The sequence below is a fragment of the Lineus longissimus genome, chromosome 2 (assembly GCF_910592395.1).
Source record: "Lineus longissimus chromosome 2, tnLinLong1.2, whole genome shotgun sequence".
Classification (NCBI taxonomy): domain Eukaryota; kingdom Metazoa; phylum Nemertea; class Pilidiophora; order Heteronemertea; family Lineidae; genus Lineus; species Lineus longissimus.
Window position 1 is genome coordinate 1429936 of NC_088309.1, and position 18887 is coordinate 1448822.

Below are 18887 nucleotides of genomic sequence, written 5' to 3' on the forward strand. Positions count from 1 at the left end.
TTATATATCAATATCATATTTTTATTCTAGATTCTTATATACAAGTACATTTTATCCATATATAAACAAAGGAGCATAAAACAATGAACTTGAATGGCCTGCGCATTGCAGCCGTAGGGACACTAGCTTCCCATTTCTAACTACTTTGAAACTGAATACATCTGCAAGTCACATTTAAAATCGGACATTCTGAAGCAATACATTCCATGCAGCTCGTGTGGATCTGCGATAGAAATTCAATGCCAACACGAATATTCACACACCATCTGCAGGATCTAGCATCTGACAGGATCGAGCAACATGGAATATGCAATAGTCATGACATTTTTTAGGAATCAAGGCATCATTTGAAAGACACGTGAAGTATTTGTCCAGACATATCGGATGGCAAATACAGATAAATATTGATTATTCTCAAGCAGATGGCAGGAACACAGCCTTCCATCACACCATGAGGTCCCAGATGTGTCACAGGCTCATGAGTGAAACAATCAGAACTGAGAGATGATTTAGCAGTCAATCATTCACCACCACACCTACAGAAAACAAGCATGAAACCAGCACATAAATGGTACTAATGTGGCAAGTTGATATCTTGTGTAACTGTCAATTCTGGGCTGATCGATCGCTATGATTCTGGTATCTTCAGGCACCTGAGATCTACTCCACGAATCGTAGACCAGTAAATCTAAGATGGCCACCTGTGTTGGCAGTCACAGAACGACACAGCCATGCGACTACACAGGAGTATACATCTACATGTAAACATGCACATACTATTCAGTACACTGCACCTGATCCTTCTGGTATGCAAGCATTTGATGACACCACAGTCATGTACACCAACAGAAAAATTCTGCTACAGCAAGTTATGTTATTTCATGGAAAACAAGATTTTAATTTTCAAGGCAGATGACTGAAAGCACTGAAGTCGGCTAATATGTATATACAATACATGTAGTTTTACACAAAGACTACACTGCTTAGATAACTAGACCTTTTTTATTATCAGATATAAAGTTCCAGTCAAACATTTCTCTACAACAAATCACTGCAATAGTCACACTACAATCATAATTCAGGCAATATCTTCATTCTTGATTAAATGCCATACCTTATGAGCCAGTTAACATAAAACCAAGTATCTATTAATCCATACTTGATAAAACTAAGAGTATGATACCTAATTGCCATTAGCTAAAGTTTGTTTCTTAATGTGTGCATACAAAACGTTGTAAATTGTGCACCTTCAAAATCACAAATACGAGGAAATGAACTTGTTAAAAGCGGTCGTCGTATCAATGCATGTAGTGCCTACTTGAGTTGGCCTCTTCATTAGTGTAGAACTTCACAAATGTGCATAACATTTATTGTTTTGAAAGAAACGACTGAAGTGCTATTCCTGAATAAATGAGCTTTACACATTTTGAAAGCAGCACAAACAGGTCGACAGAAATAAAATCCAGCCCATAAAAAAAACATGGAGAGAAACTAACATGATTTTTATGTCTCCTATTCCAGCTGTAGCTTTGCAGTTCCAAGGATGCCCACCAACATGTAACACAAACACACTGTGGCATAATACATTGGAGAAGTGTACGTAACCCACTGTGAACATGCCTTGAATACACAAGACACATTTGTGACTCGCTCTACCAAAACTAGGCGCTTGTCGCATCTGAACTTGACAGGTTGATACGAACTTGTTGTTCATTTCCCTATTGTAGACCTTTTGTAAAATCTATTACAAACTGATTTAGTCTCATTTCACAAAAGGTCTACAATAGGGAAATGAACAACAAGTCCGTATCAACCTGTCAAGTTCAGATGCGACAAGTGCCTAGTTTTGGTAGAGCGGGTCACATTTGTGAGATTCTCAGTCAGTTGGGGATCAAATTCTCAGGAGTGAATCATCACACCGGCGAAAGCTCTTGGATAAATAAAATAGAAAAAAACCTTGGATAAGTCATCGAGAAAACCATTCCAAAACAGTTCCGATCCATGAGAAAATTTCCTCAGACACGAAAGAGTAACAACAAAGAGTAACTTAACATTTATGCTCTGAATATATGGACAGCTCTCACAACATACTGCCGGCATATCGGACACTCAGATAGTCTTTTCCCGCATTTCGTACATGCCACAAAATGTCCACATTCGAGTAATACGCAATCGATTGGAGCGTCCATGCAGATTTTACACATTCCGTCTTCCTCCTCATCGTCATCGGCCGGATTACATAGAGATGAATGACTTGGATCGGATTGAGTTGCCTCCCCTTCAACATAAAAGTTTGGGCATTTAAAATATTTCCTGATACAAGTGCTCCAGCAATACACAAAAAAAGATCAAACTTTCATTTTGAAAAACTCGCAAGATATAAACCTAATGATTACCAAATGTCTACCACATGTAGCCAAGATCAATTACTTGTGTTTCAAGTTTGTTGGTTTCATTACGTGAGACATGATTTTCACTGCGTTCTGATACTAATTCGTATACTAATTCAAGAACACTGCATCCATGTACATGTACATGTAGGTGTAGTTTTTGATTTCTTCATCTTGGAAATAGATAGAGTACATGTTCTTTTGCATGTATATTCAAAGATTGTATCTAGCCTCTGAAGTTGAATGGTGGTAAAAAACAAGAGGAGAGTGACATGGCAGGGCATGCATAGGACAATTTCGGTTTGAAACAAAATAAATTTAATCCATGACACAAAATGCTGAAATCCAATGTACATGTAAATGTGATGACTTTGATCAATCACAGAAACAGCCATCATAGCCATCGCTTTTTTGAAAGTACGTAGGTACCACTCATTACCATACTGATTACACAAAACTAAAAATAAGGACAATGCAGAACTTATGAACTTGAAAGGATGCAAGAGAAGGAACGATTCTGCAAAACACGTCATGAAAATGAAACTGAAAAGAACTAAAACATGGTGGATCTTGAAATAGCTTCAGTTCAAAACGACACAGATATTTATCATGACCAAAGCAGGTCAAGATCCACAGCCGGATAAAACAGGAAAGGTACCAGACAAATGGATGAAAGACTTGCAAAAAATTATTGAAATTTGAGATGGATTCCTTTGAACCATGCAGATTATGAAGCTGCTTGTCTCAGAGCCTCAACCAGCAAAGCCTTCTTGCAAAGGAAGTTTCCAGATTAATTTTTTTTCGAATCATTACACAATACCGAACATTTAGCGTCAAACCCTAGCATTTTGCCACAGTGTGTGGCTTGACTTTATTGCTTTTAAGACGCTTTGCAAGAACACTTCGATCCACCACATGGTTCAGAGGACAAAGTATAATGTAGCCGTGCATTGGGACAGACTCACCATGTACAGGGTAAGTTTTCACACAGTCCTCTGAAAAGTGAAGGATGGCACACTGAAGATTTCTCTGGGATGCAATAAAGAAGCCGTTTCTTTTTCAATTTTTAATCTTTATTGACAAATCTCACAGGGAGAGCCGCCCAGATTATGGCACTCTCGAGGAAATTGAATGTTTTAGCAGGGCAATTTAAAAGGGAGTTGCAAATTTCATTCAAGAAGGCTCGACTTGCAGCCCACTCAGTGCTGAAATATCATGTTTCTTTGGGCCCATCCAGGCCCAATAAACGTCTAAGCCTAGACTGTCAAGTCTTGCATGACTCACATGTAACGTCACATACATCAATTACATTGACTGAAAAATGAAAAAGTCACGAAATTCTATACGTACCATATGAAGGAGGAGGGACACCAGGGTCGTTAGGTGTTGGAACAGATGGCAAACCACTCGACGCTGCAAAAAAAACACAACTAGCTGTCAATCAGAAGTGCTGTGTGACAAATGCCCTATCCTGAACTTCATGGTCTATGCTTTATCATGCCCAGGTGTTAAGTTTTTAAGAATATCTGATGTCTAAGAATTCGACCTGTAAGAAAAGGTAGGGACAGAGCTTTAGTAGACCAGGAAGTCTAACACACCTTATACCCTGGACATGTATATCTGGCAGGGATATAATCAGACAATGGAGCCACAACACCATTCATTAAAGCAAAAAAAGTTATTTTACAGAACGTGTGTACAGGTAGGAACCTGTTCATGCAAAGACAGGTCATGCAAAGAGCTCTGATATGTACTGAATGTAATAAAATCTAACGTCTACATGCACACCATCACCTAAATGTAGAAAGCAGGTATAACTATTATCAGTGCCAATGTTTAAACTTTTGCAAACCACATTCATGCAAAGTGACTGGCACCCTGTGCAAGGGTAATAGCATCTCTATGACCTTGTCACCTGATAGCAAGAGCAGTGAAAAACAAAAACTTCAAATCAAAGTCAGTCATCGGGGGCCGATGAAGAAGAGACAACAATTGCCAAAGATTAGTGAATGTAAAACTCCCAGCTGCATCAGGAATGAGTAGTCCAAGAGAAAAAGTGTATCGAAATATTTGCGCCAAGAAGAATGCTGTTTCAGAAAGCAAACCCTCTTCCAATAGAAACTGAAGTGGGAAGGTTTCTTACGAAATATAAGTGACCAGAATGACCTTTTCTCTGAAATAAGGTTAGAACTTGAGATGGCGGCTGATCCTGTAAACCACAAAATATTTGCAGGTTTTGCAAATAATAAAGATTTTCGAAAACAAATATTGCGAAAATGTAGAAGCATATCAATCTGGTCTTTCGGAAGTGGTGTACTCATCTAATTCTAACATGCATTGCCATTCGGATGCTGTGTACATACTATATCTAACTTCTTTTGCAAGCGATGCAAGTGCAGAGCTGCCAAATTCATTGCTTGTTCCTACTTGTTGTTGTTTTGATAGGAGATTGGAGTGTCGTTATGAGAGAGTGGCAGTGAAGAGCTGTTAAAGGAATTTGAACACGACACCTATTGAGGGTCTTCATTTCAACTTTGGCTGCAAGGGGTGAAGATGAAAAAAGCTTTTTGTTGAGTTGGCAGCTCTGCTCAGGTGGTTATTTCTAGGAGACGAGCCACAGCCATCTACATGTAGATCGCACACAATTAAAACACCCTTACTTTGAGAGTCTCTTCTATTCTGACTGGAAGCACCAGCTCGATTTTTCTGACGAGAATTTTTAGAATGTACTGAAATGAAATCAGGTAGAGAGAATTTGGGAAAAACTTTACTGCGAATATGTCATGTACAGTGGAACCTCCATTAGCAGACACCTCTGTTAGCAGGACACCCTCTATTTTATCCGACAGAGCTGAACATAGCTTACACTAGCTGCCCTTAAATAATTACACACACCCCTCCTGCGATGACCTGTCATTCACTTCTTTAGCTACAGGTAGGGAAGATTTCCTAGTGCCTCAGGTAATGCATCATTCCACTTTGCATGAGAAGGCTGTATGTACCTGGATGTGTCGTCATTTTATAGTATCTACTGTGGGCCAAATTATAAGGACAGCTATGTAAAGGGTGTCCTTCATCGAGAGGTTCTACTAAAGTTCAATACAGACCTTTTTATAGTCTTTTACCAATTACTAGGCAAAGTCAAAACATGTTAAGCACAGTAAATGTATAAGTCAAGCATAGTCAAGAGAGCAAGTCAAAATAAATGAAGCAGCTAACTTTTATGAACAAATGACCAAATCAGTCCCGGGAAAGATGACGGAAGGTAAATCAAAAACATACTTCGCTGCCATTGTCTCTGATTTTCATTCCAGAGTCTCTTAGTTCGCTCAACAAGCTCTCTTTTTTCACAACATCCTTTATAATCGACAAAATTGTTTGCCAAAACTTCCTTGAGCTGTCTCACAGAGAGTTCATCAATATCACTTTCATGCTGTAGTTGTTCTAATGTCATCCGCCGTGGGGGTGCAGGCTGATCTGGCTCGTTAGACTGCAAAGGCAACAAGGTGGTTTATCAATAGCTAATATCAAAATTTGACATTTTGCACTCTCTATTGAAGTGTCCAGGGGATTGTTTTTTGTCTCCATTAAGCAGGTGCCAGTAAGAAACGAGACCTTCCCAGAAACAAGACAATGGCCTATCAAGGGGACCCCAAAATGACTACTGTACTGGGCTTTGATGAAGAAAATGTCTTATTTCAGCTTAAATTCTGTTCAGTGGCAAAGAACAGGCAAATAGCAACTGCATACATCATTTAAATGTGGCCTAGTACATATACATACCTCTGGAGTATCATGATGGACTGTTTGCATCAATTCAGCAGATTGAGTTTCTTCAGCAGTATGAGGTATCCAGTCTTCAGATGACGTGGATGGGCTGTGTTGCGTTGCTTGCGGAGGGCTTTCCTCTGCCTCAAGGGACTCTCCGCTGGACTGACTACCCTGTCCTTCACTTGTTTGGGTCTCTTGATGCTGCCTCTGTGAAATGTGTGAGAAGATGAAGGTCAAGATGAAGACAAGATGAATACTTTCACTTCTTTTTCTCAGCACTAGTACAAAATTTCTCTCTTTTTTTCCAATAAATTTTTCTGTGATTTTGAATTTTGAAAATCTAGCCTCGAGGTTATTCACGAAAACCTCAAAGATAAAACACTTGCAGAAATTGCGATCTATATAGTATCACCATCTCATCTGTACCCGATCATTTCTCTCAAAATAAAACCTCTGAATGGTCAAAGCGTTTCGGGCATCTCTGTAAAAGAACATACTCAGGAAAACACTCACAGCAAGTTGTTCTACCCATTCCTGATGAGCTTGTTGCTGCTGCCGCTGTAACTCCACAGTCGACTGGCCATTGTTACTTTTCACAATAAGTTCAACCAGGTCCTTCTTTTCCTTGCAGCCGTCCATTGTGATATTCTTCATGAGCAAATACTGGCGAAGATCTTTGATTTTGAGCTGCATGAGTTCGCTACGGCTAAGACGCCGCGAGGAGAGGATACGACACTTGTTACATGTCCGCAGCCCACCTTGATCACGGATGACACAGGCGGTGCAATAGTTGTTCTGACACACACAACACAATTTCTGGAATGAAACAAAACCATTCTTATCACATGCTTGAAAGTCAGATCCAGTTGATACAATGTGATATCCAAATATTCTTTGAGAGACAAACTTGAGCACTTCAGTCAATCAGATGTTACAGGGGAGCACTAATTCTATATTGTGATTACAAATATACCAGTGACAAACATGATAAACTGGAGACAAACCACTGAAGAAATTCAGCCCTAAGAATTCCGACTTACTTTTCTCTTCAAAAAAGTAAATGGCACCGAGCATGCCTCGCATGTTGCCACTGCCTCATTGGATCGATTGAAGAGGGAAGACGAGGACGAGTTGAAAGTGCTTGCCCCCGCACCCATCGAAGCAGAGATCTGATTGATGCACTCCTCTGCAAATTTCTTCATATGACTTCTATCTCCACAGGAATGTCATGAAAACAAACACCTTATTCAATCAGCATTGTTGTCGTGTAACTGTAGGCTACATGTAATCTGAAACTGGGAAAAAGACGTCATTCATTCCACATAGCACTGCTAAAAAACCGCCACCAGGCATAACCACCGATAGGCCTTAGCTTTTGCCAGATATGCTTGTACCATCTAGCCTACTCCTAGGGTCGGGAAAACAAATCTTCACGTTTGTTCAAGGTAAAACGGATGACTGGCCAGTGCCCCTAAACAAATTTCTATGTCAACTAAAAGGTTAATGCGAGAAAGAAAGTAAACACTTCACAAACAGAGCCTTTGTCGATACAACGATAGTCGGTCTACTCTGATCCACCAACACACTGACAGTCGACCCCTGACACTAGTGACAGTGTCAGTGTTGACAGTGACACGGACAGACTGTCACAGACACAGTCAGTCATGAGTATATGACAGTCTGAGTATATGACAGTCCTGAGTCCACAGCCAGGCAGGCACCCATTTTCCATTCGATCCATTCAATGCATTGCATGATGATGCACACTGTCACTGGATCACTTCCCACCGACTGACGACATAGGCAGAGTGAGACCGAGACACACATCATCATGACTGGAGATGCCACAAGGCAAGACCACAACAAGAACAACAACACACCACTTTCAGTAAAGTCAATGAATGAATGAACAAAGTGAAAGTCAGCTGATTTGCTTCTTTGTCACCAGATCACTTCCAAAATTAGGTCTGATAACGGACCTGTGCTATAGCTACATGTTCACAGACCAACAGTGCCAGAAGACTGTAAGATTACTGATATAACATGTAAAACAAGTGACAACACCTTTTCCCCGTCCCTGCTACAGAGCAAATTGCTCTAACTCCCTTGTATGACATTACAGCGATTGTTTGTATCATTCTCGAACATTGTCGAATGTGGGCTAGCATATGACGTCACTTTGACTTTCGTTTATAAATAGATTGCGCGAAATATGAAAATGAGAATGAAAATACACAGTACTTTATTTTTAGAGCATTCATCTCCAATATGCACTCTAGCATAGGTCACAGCATATACTTTTCATCTTTTATGGGGTATTATTATTTGTGGAAAGAATTTATAGCTGATCTTTCATTTTATAAAAATGTGCCACGCCCTCTCAACCACGTGGTAATTTTCCTGACGAGCTATCTGCACAAGACAAGTACCACGGATTCTGTGAATTTTGTTGACAGGTTGAAGAACACCGATTTTTAAGGTGTTTCATCCTTCCCAGGCAGGTTATTTGTTACGCAAGTTGCTTTGGAAAGTATAACTGAAGGTGGTGTACCTTTCGGAGTTTTATTTTTCCCTTGCCATCCTCGGTAGAATTGGAGAATGTTTGGGAGGAAATTGCCTGTGCACAATATGACTACACTGACACAGGACACAGGCACGTGAAAATGAGAGATCAAGAGCCCCCCCCCCCCCTCCAACGACTGACAAACCAGCCCCACACCCCACACAACTTAGGGTAAGCATACAATGACAACACCGTCACACGTACATGTAACTGTTCCGTGGGGGGGGGGGGGGGGGGGGTGTTCGTCAGTAGACTGAGGCCGAGGGCTGAGCCTTTGCCTTTGGGAGGGGGAGGGGGGGGGGTTCACTGTTATTGATCTCTTATTTTCACCTGCCTGTGCCTGGACATAGAGGGAGAATCAGCACCACTTTGCTGCTTGCCGGGCTATTGGCATCTGTGTAGGACTTTGCATCTACTCCAAATGCTTGGTCCAGCCTAGTTGAGTCCAATATCATCTACAAGTCTTACTGTATAAAATCTCTTTCATGTCTTATTCCAGTTTAGTCGTGAGTCTGCATTGGCTACCATGGCATCATCAGAGGTAAGCTGGCCATTGCATTCTCACTCTCATCACTCGGAATTCACTTTCAGATAATCACACTATATGAGGGGGAAGAATGGTCTTGTTTTCGGGCCGAGATGCTGGGATTGCCAAATGCCTGACTCTCTTAAATTGCTACCGCTGGGCAAACAGGCAAAGCCCACTATAGACAGTGTGGGATACTGCAGGACGAGTTCGTTTCTGGAAATGTTTTGTTTTTCTGGAAATCAGAATTAAGAGCCTTTTCTTTTAACCAGGGCTCTAAGTTATGGGGAGGGCGTTTCACCGGCAAGACTGACCCTATCATGGAGAAATTTAACGCGTCCATAGGCTTTGATAAGAGGATTTGGAAGGAGGACATAAAGGTACTGTACGGTGTTGAGGAACATACAATAGGTGATGATGCATTTCGGCAAACAGGCTGTTTATTCAGACCTGACCATTGCCATAGAACTGATTGTAATATTCCTAGATGTCCTGTTTTAAGTCATTGTCAGGACAATGTTCTTTAAAAGACTGGAAAACCCCGAAATAGGGTGTAACGAGGGAATCACTGGCAAATTGCGAACAGATGTTTGGATGGTCCACCACCTCTTTCATTGTCTTTATTGTTGATTGTAATCAGCCTTTTACATGATTGATAACTATTTCAGGGTAGTCAAGCCTATGTAAAGGCTTTAGAAAAAGTTCATATCGTTACTAAGGAAGAAATGACGACAATTTTGGATGGATTGGAGAAGGTAGGTCCATTTTGTCAGTTTTAAGATTAAAAGTCAGAATTCTTACACCCATTAGCATTGAGCTGTACTCATCCAGCTTATCATTAATGCGCAATCTTTTGACTTTCATGGACGAAGCGGACTGCATGTTGCACTTTGACAAAAGTGAACATAAGTGGAGTTGATAATCTCGATTTATCTGGAATTTCAGGTGGCGAAGGAATGGGATAGTGGCAACTTCGCATTACAGCCAGCCGATGAGGATATCCACACTGCAAATGAAAGAAGACTAAAGGTAACCATGTCGGCTCCATGAAACTATGCAGCATCAATCATTTGATGGCAGTGACCTCTTTTACTATTTTACTCTCCAGGAACTCATCGGTGAACCTGCCGGTAAACTGCACACAGGTCGAAGCAGGAATGACCAAACTGCGGTGGACATGAGAATGTGGATGAAGTCGGCTCTTGCAACCATCAGAGTTTATGTCATGGAACTCATCAAGGTTTTCGTGAACAGAGCGAAGCAGTAAGTTTTCCCAAAATGGTCGGCTGTTAATTAGGCAAGATGCTTCGAGGTTGTGTGGGGTAGTAAATGGTCTTAAGTTTATAGAGTATTTCGTCTCCATGAAAACAACATGTTTCGTGTTTTGTGAACTTGAACTAATTTGAGTGACAGTTGTTAGGTTTATGCTCTGCACTAGTACCTATTCTATGATCACTACATGTAGAATAAGATGTTCAGAGCCAGGAAGGAGAAAAAAGAAAACAGAATTGGCTGAATATTTTCCTATGTTTATTGTACATTGTACTTGTTGTCAGAATCTCCAACTCTTGTTGTTCTAGGGAGATTGATATCTTGATGCCAGGCTACACACATATGCAAAGAGCGCAGCCCATTAGATGGAGCCACTGGTTACTCAGCTATGGGTGCATGTTGAAGCGTGACCTCGAACGCCTTGATGAGATGGCCAAAAGGTCTGATGAAATGCCACTTGGAAAGTAAGCTATTATTGTTTGGTGGGAACTTGTACCTTAAGAAATCTTAGCTAACAAGCATTACTTCATATAAGCACAAACTGACATCGAAATAATCTATGTTGTCATCTATATCTTCTGTGAAAGCAATGTTTCAAAATAGCATGTCAATTTGGAAGTATTGGGAGTTCTAGATTACACATGTGACTGGGAAGGACAAGCCCATAATTTGTTTTCTTGTCATTTGTTCAGTGGTGCCTTGGCTGGGAACCCCTTTGATGTCGACCGAGACTTTCTAGCAAAGGGTAAGTATTGGGCTGGGCTTCAATAGGCCCTTCGACGGAAAATGACGATGAGGCTCTGAACAATGCATGTAGGTCATCACGGTCAGACGCCAGACAATGGCCAGATGCCAGACAAAGACCCATCAGTCAGTGTGAGTCCTCCCAACCTTGTAAAGAATTGAGCTAAGAATGCAGTCTAACTGTTACATGTATACAGACCAATGATCCAGCGAATAAAGTCAAACTCTGTTAAATCCAGCAAAAATCCATTTGCGTTTCAGAGCTGGGCTTTTCCGGTGTGACTTGGAATAGCTTGGACGGGACTGCAGGGAGAGACTTTATAGGTAGGACATGATAGTCTAGCTTCCTGGTGTCGTTCCTATTGGAAAAGTTAACAGAGAAGTTTGAGGTGCACCAATTGTGGTTATTCAGTAAGGATATAAACTTGAACAATGCCTTGGACTAGTTTCGAATTGATTTGTGCGAGAGTTGGTGGATACTCGTTTTGTCAAAGAAAGACTCATTACCTTAGTCTGGTAGATTAGGCTGGGGTCGTGTAAATTGAGAATAGGTACATGTAGGACTTGGCAGCATCATAAGGGCTTGCACTTTGAGACTTCATACATTGATTTTGTTGTGGAGGAAGGTTTCCACTGCATCTTATACAGGTATAGCCCTACAGTTTCTCAAAAGCTGGTAGCAGCAAATGCCTGCTCCAGAGTCCTGTGGGTCATTTCTTAGCGTGTTTCATACACAGATTCCGCTTCTTATCGTTGCTTCTAAAATGTCTGCCATATTTTCAGCTGAATTCTTATCCTGGGCTTCTCTCACCTCCATCCATTTGAGTAAATTGGCCGAGGATCTCATCATATACTGCACAAAGGAGTTTAGCTTTGTGGCTCTATCGGATGCTTATTGGTAAGGACATGGCTGATAACAATCTCTCACGACCACATTGATGTTGAGGTATATTTGTCTTCTGAAACACCTCAAACTTGGCATAATCAACTACACTGATAATCAGCTTTCAACACATTTTATACAAAGAGGTTGCGGTTCCTCACCACTCGCAAAAACCTACGTGGTCAAAATTAGGCTGGTATGGTACATGTATAACGGCATCCTAAAAGTGAATCATTGTAATCAAGGTGCTTAGAATTATGTACAACGTGATTTCAGAATCGATGTTTGAATTACAGCACTGGTAGTAGCTTGATGCCTCAGAAGAAGAATGCAGATAGTCTGGAACTGATTCGTGGAAAGGCAGGAAGAATATTTGGTCAGGTAAAATTACAAACATGACAGTTCTAGGTGATTGCTGTATGGGTTTTCATTTGGCTGCAGTTCGACTGTCTCGGAGTGACTCGATGGTCCATCCATTTGTCTTCCAGGAGATGCCAGGGTGTCTTGCTCTGGTTCCAAACTTAAAGTTAACAGTTCTTGGTTTGATTCAAACAATGTACTCCTGGCAAAACCTAAGATAATGATTCTGATCACTCAGTATTTGTTTGATGATGAAGTTGATTGTCAGGAAAATATTTCTTTCTGTACATGTATGTGCTACGGTATTTTCATTTATTTCAGTGTTCTGGCTTCATGATGACTTTGAAGGGATTGCCGAGCACTTACAATAAAGATCTTCAAGAAGACAAGGAGGCTGTGTTTGATACATTTGACACCTTATCAGGTATACTGCAAGTTGCAACTGGAGTTGTCTCAACAATGAAGGCAAGTGATTGATTCCTTATATGCTCACCAGAAAGGGAACTATGCATCGAAAAAAAAGCTAATGAAAAAGATTTCTGTCTGTTCTTGCCTGTTGTGTGAAAGTAACACACAGTGTTGATGCTATTCAGTCAGGCCACACCAAGATCAGGCAACAGCATGACAAGAAAAACAATTCAAAACACTGCCCATCTCAAAGAAATCTATGCGTCATGACAGAGCTGAAACTCTTGTTGGCTGTAGGGGGATCAGTGTCATCAATCAATGTACAGTTCCTTACAATAGTGCTTTAAGTCAGCTTGAATCTTTTTCGAATTGAAAAAAGGTCTGACCAAAGGAACTTTTTCAGGTGGATGAAGCCAACTGCCGCGCTGCTTTGAGTCCAGACATGTTGGCTACAGATGTGGCCTACTATCTTGTGAGGAAAGGGGTAAGAATATTACCAAGTCTAAATTTACACCACCTTGTGGATTGGATCATATGCAATCCTGATTCATTCTGTGTACATGTACAGCATAATGCATGTCACGCATTTGTGTGGCTCAATCTTTAGAACTTTTCAAAGCAAGTGTCATAAGTGTCAAGAGCTTAACAGTCAAAGGCAGATAAGCATTGAAAGATACACTAAATCTTGAAAAATACATGATGGTCCAGCCAAATTTGAGTCTCTATAGGCCCTCTCCGGTCCAATTTGAATGAGGTCACTACTTTGCTCAATGGTTCATTAGTAATTTCACTCTAGCCTCTTTTGCAATTTGTTGATTTTATATCACTTAATATCTGCAGGTGCCATTCCGGACCGCTCATAGCATATCTGGCCAGTGTGTGGCTTTGGCTGAAACACAGGGCTGTCTTCTCACTGAACTTAAACTGGATGATCTTAAGAAAATTCAGTAAGTATGCATGTTTGAAGGCATCTGGAAACTCCTAAAATTCAGGCCTAGGTTGTTACTAATTCATTTGTCGATTCTTTTCAGTTCATTGTTTGATACAGACATCGCTAAAGTCTGGGACTATGAGAGTAGTGTTGAGCAATACCAAGCCTTTGGAGGAACAAGCAAGACAAGTGTTGAGCAACAAATCCAAAAATTCGAATCATGGATGCTGAAATTGTAGTTCAGATCAAGTCAGATCAGCTGATCTACTAGTTGATACAAAACTTGGTGGAATGAATTGATTGTGGTGCCAGAGCACAGCTAGCATTCAATTGTGAATTTTAGGTATGATTGTACACGTATTCTAGTCTACATGTACTAGTCTCCATGTGATCAAAGGCATTTTTCAAGTAAGCGGAACTATACTGGCCAGAAAAAAGAAAGTGGGTTTTTGAAAGATAGCCCAAAATTTAATGAATATGAAGATCAGAAGTGCACATAACAAACATTCCTGAGAGCCTATCACCAGGTGCATAGCCTTGTCCTTACTCGTGTGGCTGCACAGTGTGGCTGCACAGTGTGTTCAGGAAGCGGTGCAATCCCTCATTTGCTGGTGCTAAAATGTTTTTTGTAAGGACTTATATATTGTCTGAAATAATATGCCATTTTGTGATTATTGATGCATCTTCTGTACACTTACATGTAGTGAATTACCTTAAAAACAGTACTCTTTAAGGAGTGATTTTCTCATTAAATGCAATTAGTAGTCATGATCACTTAATTGATACCGTACAAATGTATGTATAATAAACCTGTTGTGTATGGAAGAGGTTGTTTTGGTTTGTGCTTGGAGGAATTATACTTATACTTATACCAAGTATAATTCCTCCAAGGTTTGTGCAAATTACTTGGATGGTTCTTTATATAATACCCGAAAAAAAAAACAAGTTAGCCAGCCCTCTACACAGAAGAAACTGATGGTCCGGTCGCGATTTTAAGTTTGAAAAAGTCTCAAGAATCCTTTAATCCATCTCAATAACTGTATACCCAGACTTCTTGGCAAACCATTTCTCGTGAATGAACACCCTTAGACGATATAACCCAAAGAGGACGAACCACACGATTGAAACGGCACATAATGCCACAAGGGCAAGCAGGGTACTCAGGGGCTGCTTGTTCCAGTCCAAGGCCGAGTAGACTCCGGCACCCCCTGTCTTGTTTGTACCGCCAAGGAGCTCATAGGCGAGGTTGAAGATACCATATACGGATACGAAAAGGATCACATGGAAGAAATGGCCTATCCTGACGGGTACCGCTGAGAGAAGCATGTTGGTCAGGATGTACAAGGCACCGATTCCGTGCACATGGATTTTCATGGGATCTGACAACGGCACCTCCCTGTCGAGACTCCCTGTGAAATAAAGAAATGAAAATAACTTACAAGACCATTCTACATGTTGTCATGAAGTTTATAACTAGGTTCTGTTTCCTGTTTAAGGTAGATTTACACATTGTATACATAGCACTTTGATGCGGTCTAGTTTAATTCGGAAATTAACGGGCTAACTTAACCCGGATCTGGGAAGGAGGATCAGACCTGGTGTAGTAGTAGGAAATGTCCCTCAGGAAAAAGTGTATAGGCCTATACTTACCCATGCCCAGCCCAAATGCATATATGGAGAACGCAATAGCCATAGTAACCTGCGACCCGAGTGCCATGTTGTTAAACACCCAGATGATCTTGATGACTGTCGGCATCCGCCCGCCATGGAAGACCTCATCATCTGGAAATTAAGTGGAAAATTGAACAATTACATATGTCTGTCAAGGACATCCTTGAGATTGACTTGTTGTCCTTAATATGGAGGTGTCCTGACGACAGATGTCAAATTGGTATAGGACACAACTTTGGAACCAAAATAACAACAGAGGTGTCTTATCTGTAAGGTTCCTCGGAATGGTTGTTCAAACTTCTAAAACTGGTATATTCCGCTTCCAAAGTTCCCGCCATCTGTTGCATTGTCCATTTATATGTAGGCTCCGATCCGGTGTTGGTACATCATAAGTCTTTGGTGGGGGGGGGGGGGGACGCCGGGCTTATCGATGTATATGTGGCAGGCCATGAGGAGAGCCGTTCAGGGTGTCGCAGTGGACTGCACCAGGAGTCGTATGTATTGACAATGCTCAGCTTCCAGACAACGCGCGTCGGAGGCTACGGAAACAATTGCTGGAAGTTCAGTGTGGTCGTACCTTGGATACCATGGCTTTGACTCTTCCTGTAGTACCAGCATACCCCTACGCCCCTGGCTATGGTGACGAGGGACAAGACCAGGTATGACCAGTTAGTGAAGTAGATGAAGAACTTTGCCTGGGTCGCCGGTTTCCCGGGATAATGCAACCAGAAGTTGACCACACCTTCAGCAATCAACCAGGCAGGGATGTAGATCATGGCGATGATGCTGTAGACGAGATAGAGCCATGGCGGGAAGGGCCACTGCAAAGATTAAGATAACCATCGTAATCGCCGACTGACGAAGCAGTCTTAATCATCAATATCTACTTTGTAGCTAAAGCAGCCGTAGGGCCTACGTGCGATGGCTGACGAGAATTACCTGATATAGCGACTGAATCCACTGCTTTCCTTGTACATGACAAGAATTTTGCCAACCAGACTCTCATGGCTTTAGATTCCTTGGATTGCCTCTTGCATCCTGAGGAAATCAGGGGTTAATGTTCGCTGCCGCCAGCGAACATTTACCCTGATTTCCTGAGGATGGCCCCTTGAGGCGCAGAGGATAAAAGTGCACCATCATCAGTCGGGGTATAGTCTGGTCCGCCGGCCTCGATCTCGGAGGGGGGGGGGGGGGTTGTTATCGGGCATGTCGGGATGGGCAACAACATCCGTCTTAGAGGAATAACAGTGAGCTATTTCTTTTGTGGTCGAAAAGAGCGATGGACTCGATATTTCTCTGACAAAATGACAGATTCTGGCAAACTGCTCGTCGCCTACCATCGTCCCAAATGATGGTAGGTACCAAGACACAGTCTTTCATATACGCCTATATATGTATAAAGCCGGAGTTCTGATTTCTTTGGTTCTCACGTTAAACATGTATGTGATTTGGAGGAAACGGCCCTCTATCAGAATCCCTGGGAAGTCAATGTTTAATCCTATTCTTCGCATGGCGACGGGACGAGGCCGGTCCACTGCGCTTGTGTAGCCTTTACTCTATTTGTCTGATTCAGCAGGGGTACGACTGGGACGCACGACTGCCGAAAACTACATTAGAGAGAGTGCATCCTTGCAGACAGCCACAGCGACACACCTGTAACAGACGGCTTGAAATTTAATTAATTAATTTATTTACTTCTATCCGGAAACCTCGATGGTTAACCATTTGGTGGATATAATTTGCTCCAGCCGTCGCACCCCTGCTCTGGAATGGCACATTGGTTTCGGCAGTAACTGTTGTGTAACTTCTTGTAAGGACCGTGTACATAACTATAGGAAGCGTTGGAGGTATTTTTTGTAATTATCGCCAGCTGTTTAGTTGGTGTGCATTTTAGTAAAATATATTGACAAGGACCTTTTGAAATCGTGAAAGTTTAATAACCTTTTGGGGTCTGATTATTAGATTGGAAAGAAATAGTTAATTTAAAGGACAGATTTCTACAATTTATAAAACTTGATTTGTAATACCTGAGATGAGTTCGTTTAAGTATATACATATATTGCATATGAAGTTTATAGGCGGAAGCCAGAATTTTTATAGATAAATTTGATTAGTTTGTGCGATATGAAAGCCCTGGAGGGTAACTACTTTGGTTAGCTTTGGAGGATAACTTTTATTTCCACCCTTTTAAATACGAGAAGGTATGATTTGGGAACTCGGCGTCGGGGTCAGATGGAAAAATTGTTAGAGTGTGACCCTCCCTTTTGTGTAGGAGTTGCGGTAGGATTAGATTATATTTGGTCGATTAAGTCTATTGATTCTGACTTCGCTGAGAACCCAAGCCGTCCCTTTTCGGGGTTGATAAATCTTATATTTAATGACAAAAAATATACTTAGTTTTAAATTGAAATAATTAGTTAATAGGTATGATTTAGGTTCAGTTGGTCCACGATGGGTCAACTATATTTAATCATAACCTACAGCTGTTGCGCTCGCTTCAGGATTATTGTCGTCATTTTAGGGATCGCCGGGACGCGAAAATAGACCCTGGTCACAGATGCTGTTGGCATAAGGGGTGACATGTTCTTTTTCGGTCAGGTCGTGGCGATTATTAAATTTGGCGTTTCCTGATTGGTCAGTTATGACGGATCGGGATCTTCCTATCTTACGACGCATGCGCGGCAGTTAAACGGGGGCGACTCCCTAAACGAGAGACTTTTTCTCACATTTTTCACCTGCGAACACGCTCATTCTCCGAATCCACTTGCATTCAATCAAATTAATAATTTTCCAAAATCGGTACTCTTTGCATAAAACCATAACCAACATAAGTTCTTCCACCGTACACGGTTCCCTGTTTTCAAGTTTGTACATACCTCACATAAGTTTCTCATGAAAATATTTCAATATATTTATTAACACAAAACACTCTATTTCTTCGATTTCCTACCTAGACTTGACTCTTTGTGACCTTCTATCGGCACACTGCAGGTCAAGGTCTACGCCCTCTGGGAGAGCCCACATCATCAAAGGCTTGGTATCTCTTGGTCTTCCGAGATATCAGCGCTTGATGACACACCCGTATGCTAGTTGGGATGACCATGGATGGGCATCCCGACTTTCTGAATAATGGATAAGAGTTAAATCAGCTGAACAAACGTACCTGACTTGTGAAGAAGTGAGCTGGGCTTTTATAGTTCAGTCCAAAGTTGTCTCCGCAACATGCTCCTCCGCGCCGTCCCATGCCGATGATGTGATCAGGTCGCTCTTGCCACAAGCCCCTTATATATATATATATATTTATATAAACTGAAAGGTCCACTTGATCTGACTGAAGAGCAACAGACCTTCAAGCTTGCATTCTATCC

The 18887-nt window shown here is 41.4% G+C and overlaps 3 protein-coding genes across 9 annotated transcripts; 1 reads left to right on the plus strand and 2 right to left on the minus strand.

Moving 5' to 3' along the window:
• Positions 1 to 1721: 1721 nt before the first annotated feature.
• On the minus strand, positions 1722 to 11580 carry LOC135500626 (E3 ubiquitin-protein ligase RNF34-like). 7 transcript variants are annotated; one of them, XM_064792187.1, is made up of 10 exons: positions 11466 to 11580; positions 7202 to 7456; positions 6675 to 6977; positions 6174 to 6368; positions 5673 to 5880; positions 5051 to 5119; positions 4534 to 4563; positions 3741 to 3803; positions 3356 to 3385; positions 1722 to 2278 (listed from the first exon to the last, which is right to left on the minus strand). In XM_064792187.1, exons 2-10 carry the CDS (start codon positions 7361 to 7363, stop codon positions 2055 to 2057), a joined length of 1284 nt encoding a protein of 427 aa, XP_064648257.1. In that variant the 5' UTR covers positions 7364 to 7456; positions 11466 to 11580; the 3' UTR covers positions 1722 to 2054. The 7 variants fall into 7 exon arrangements, with proteins under 7 accessions (XP_064648257.1, XP_064648274.1, XP_064648248.1 ...); XM_064792204.1 differs by lacking the exon at positions 11466 to 11580 and adding an exon at positions 10052 to 10365; XM_064792178.1 differs by lacking the exon at positions 11466 to 11580 and adding an exon at positions 8226 to 8370.
• LOC135500615 (argininosuccinate lyase-like) lies at positions 8580 to 14654 on the plus strand. Its single transcript, XM_064792167.1, has 15 exons — positions 8580 to 8658; positions 9224 to 9265; positions 9523 to 9630; positions 9919 to 10005; positions 10196 to 10279; positions 10359 to 10513; positions 10831 to 10986; positions 11215 to 11267; positions 11528 to 11590; positions 12050 to 12164; positions 12446 to 12530; positions 12831 to 12974; positions 13321 to 13401; positions 13758 to 13864; positions 13949 to 14654. Exons 2-15 carry the CDS (start codon positions 9251 to 9253, stop codon positions 14085 to 14087), a joined length of 1392 nt encoding a protein of 463 aa, XP_064648237.1. The 5' UTR covers positions 8580 to 8658; positions 9224 to 9250; the 3' UTR covers positions 14088 to 14654.
• A 128-nt stretch (positions 14655 to 14782) lies between these two features.
• Positions 14783 to 18763, minus strand: LOC135483939 (protein rolling stone-like). Its single transcript, XM_064765013.1, has 4 exons — positions 18683 to 18763; positions 16097 to 16340; positions 15499 to 15630; positions 14783 to 15257 (listed from the first exon to the last, which is right to left on the minus strand). The coding sequence occupies exons 1-4, from the start codon at positions 18761 to 18763 to the stop codon at positions 14869 to 14871; spliced, it is 846 nt and encodes a 281-aa protein (XP_064621083.1). The 3' UTR covers positions 14783 to 14868.
• Positions 18764 to 18887: the final 124 nt, after the last annotated feature.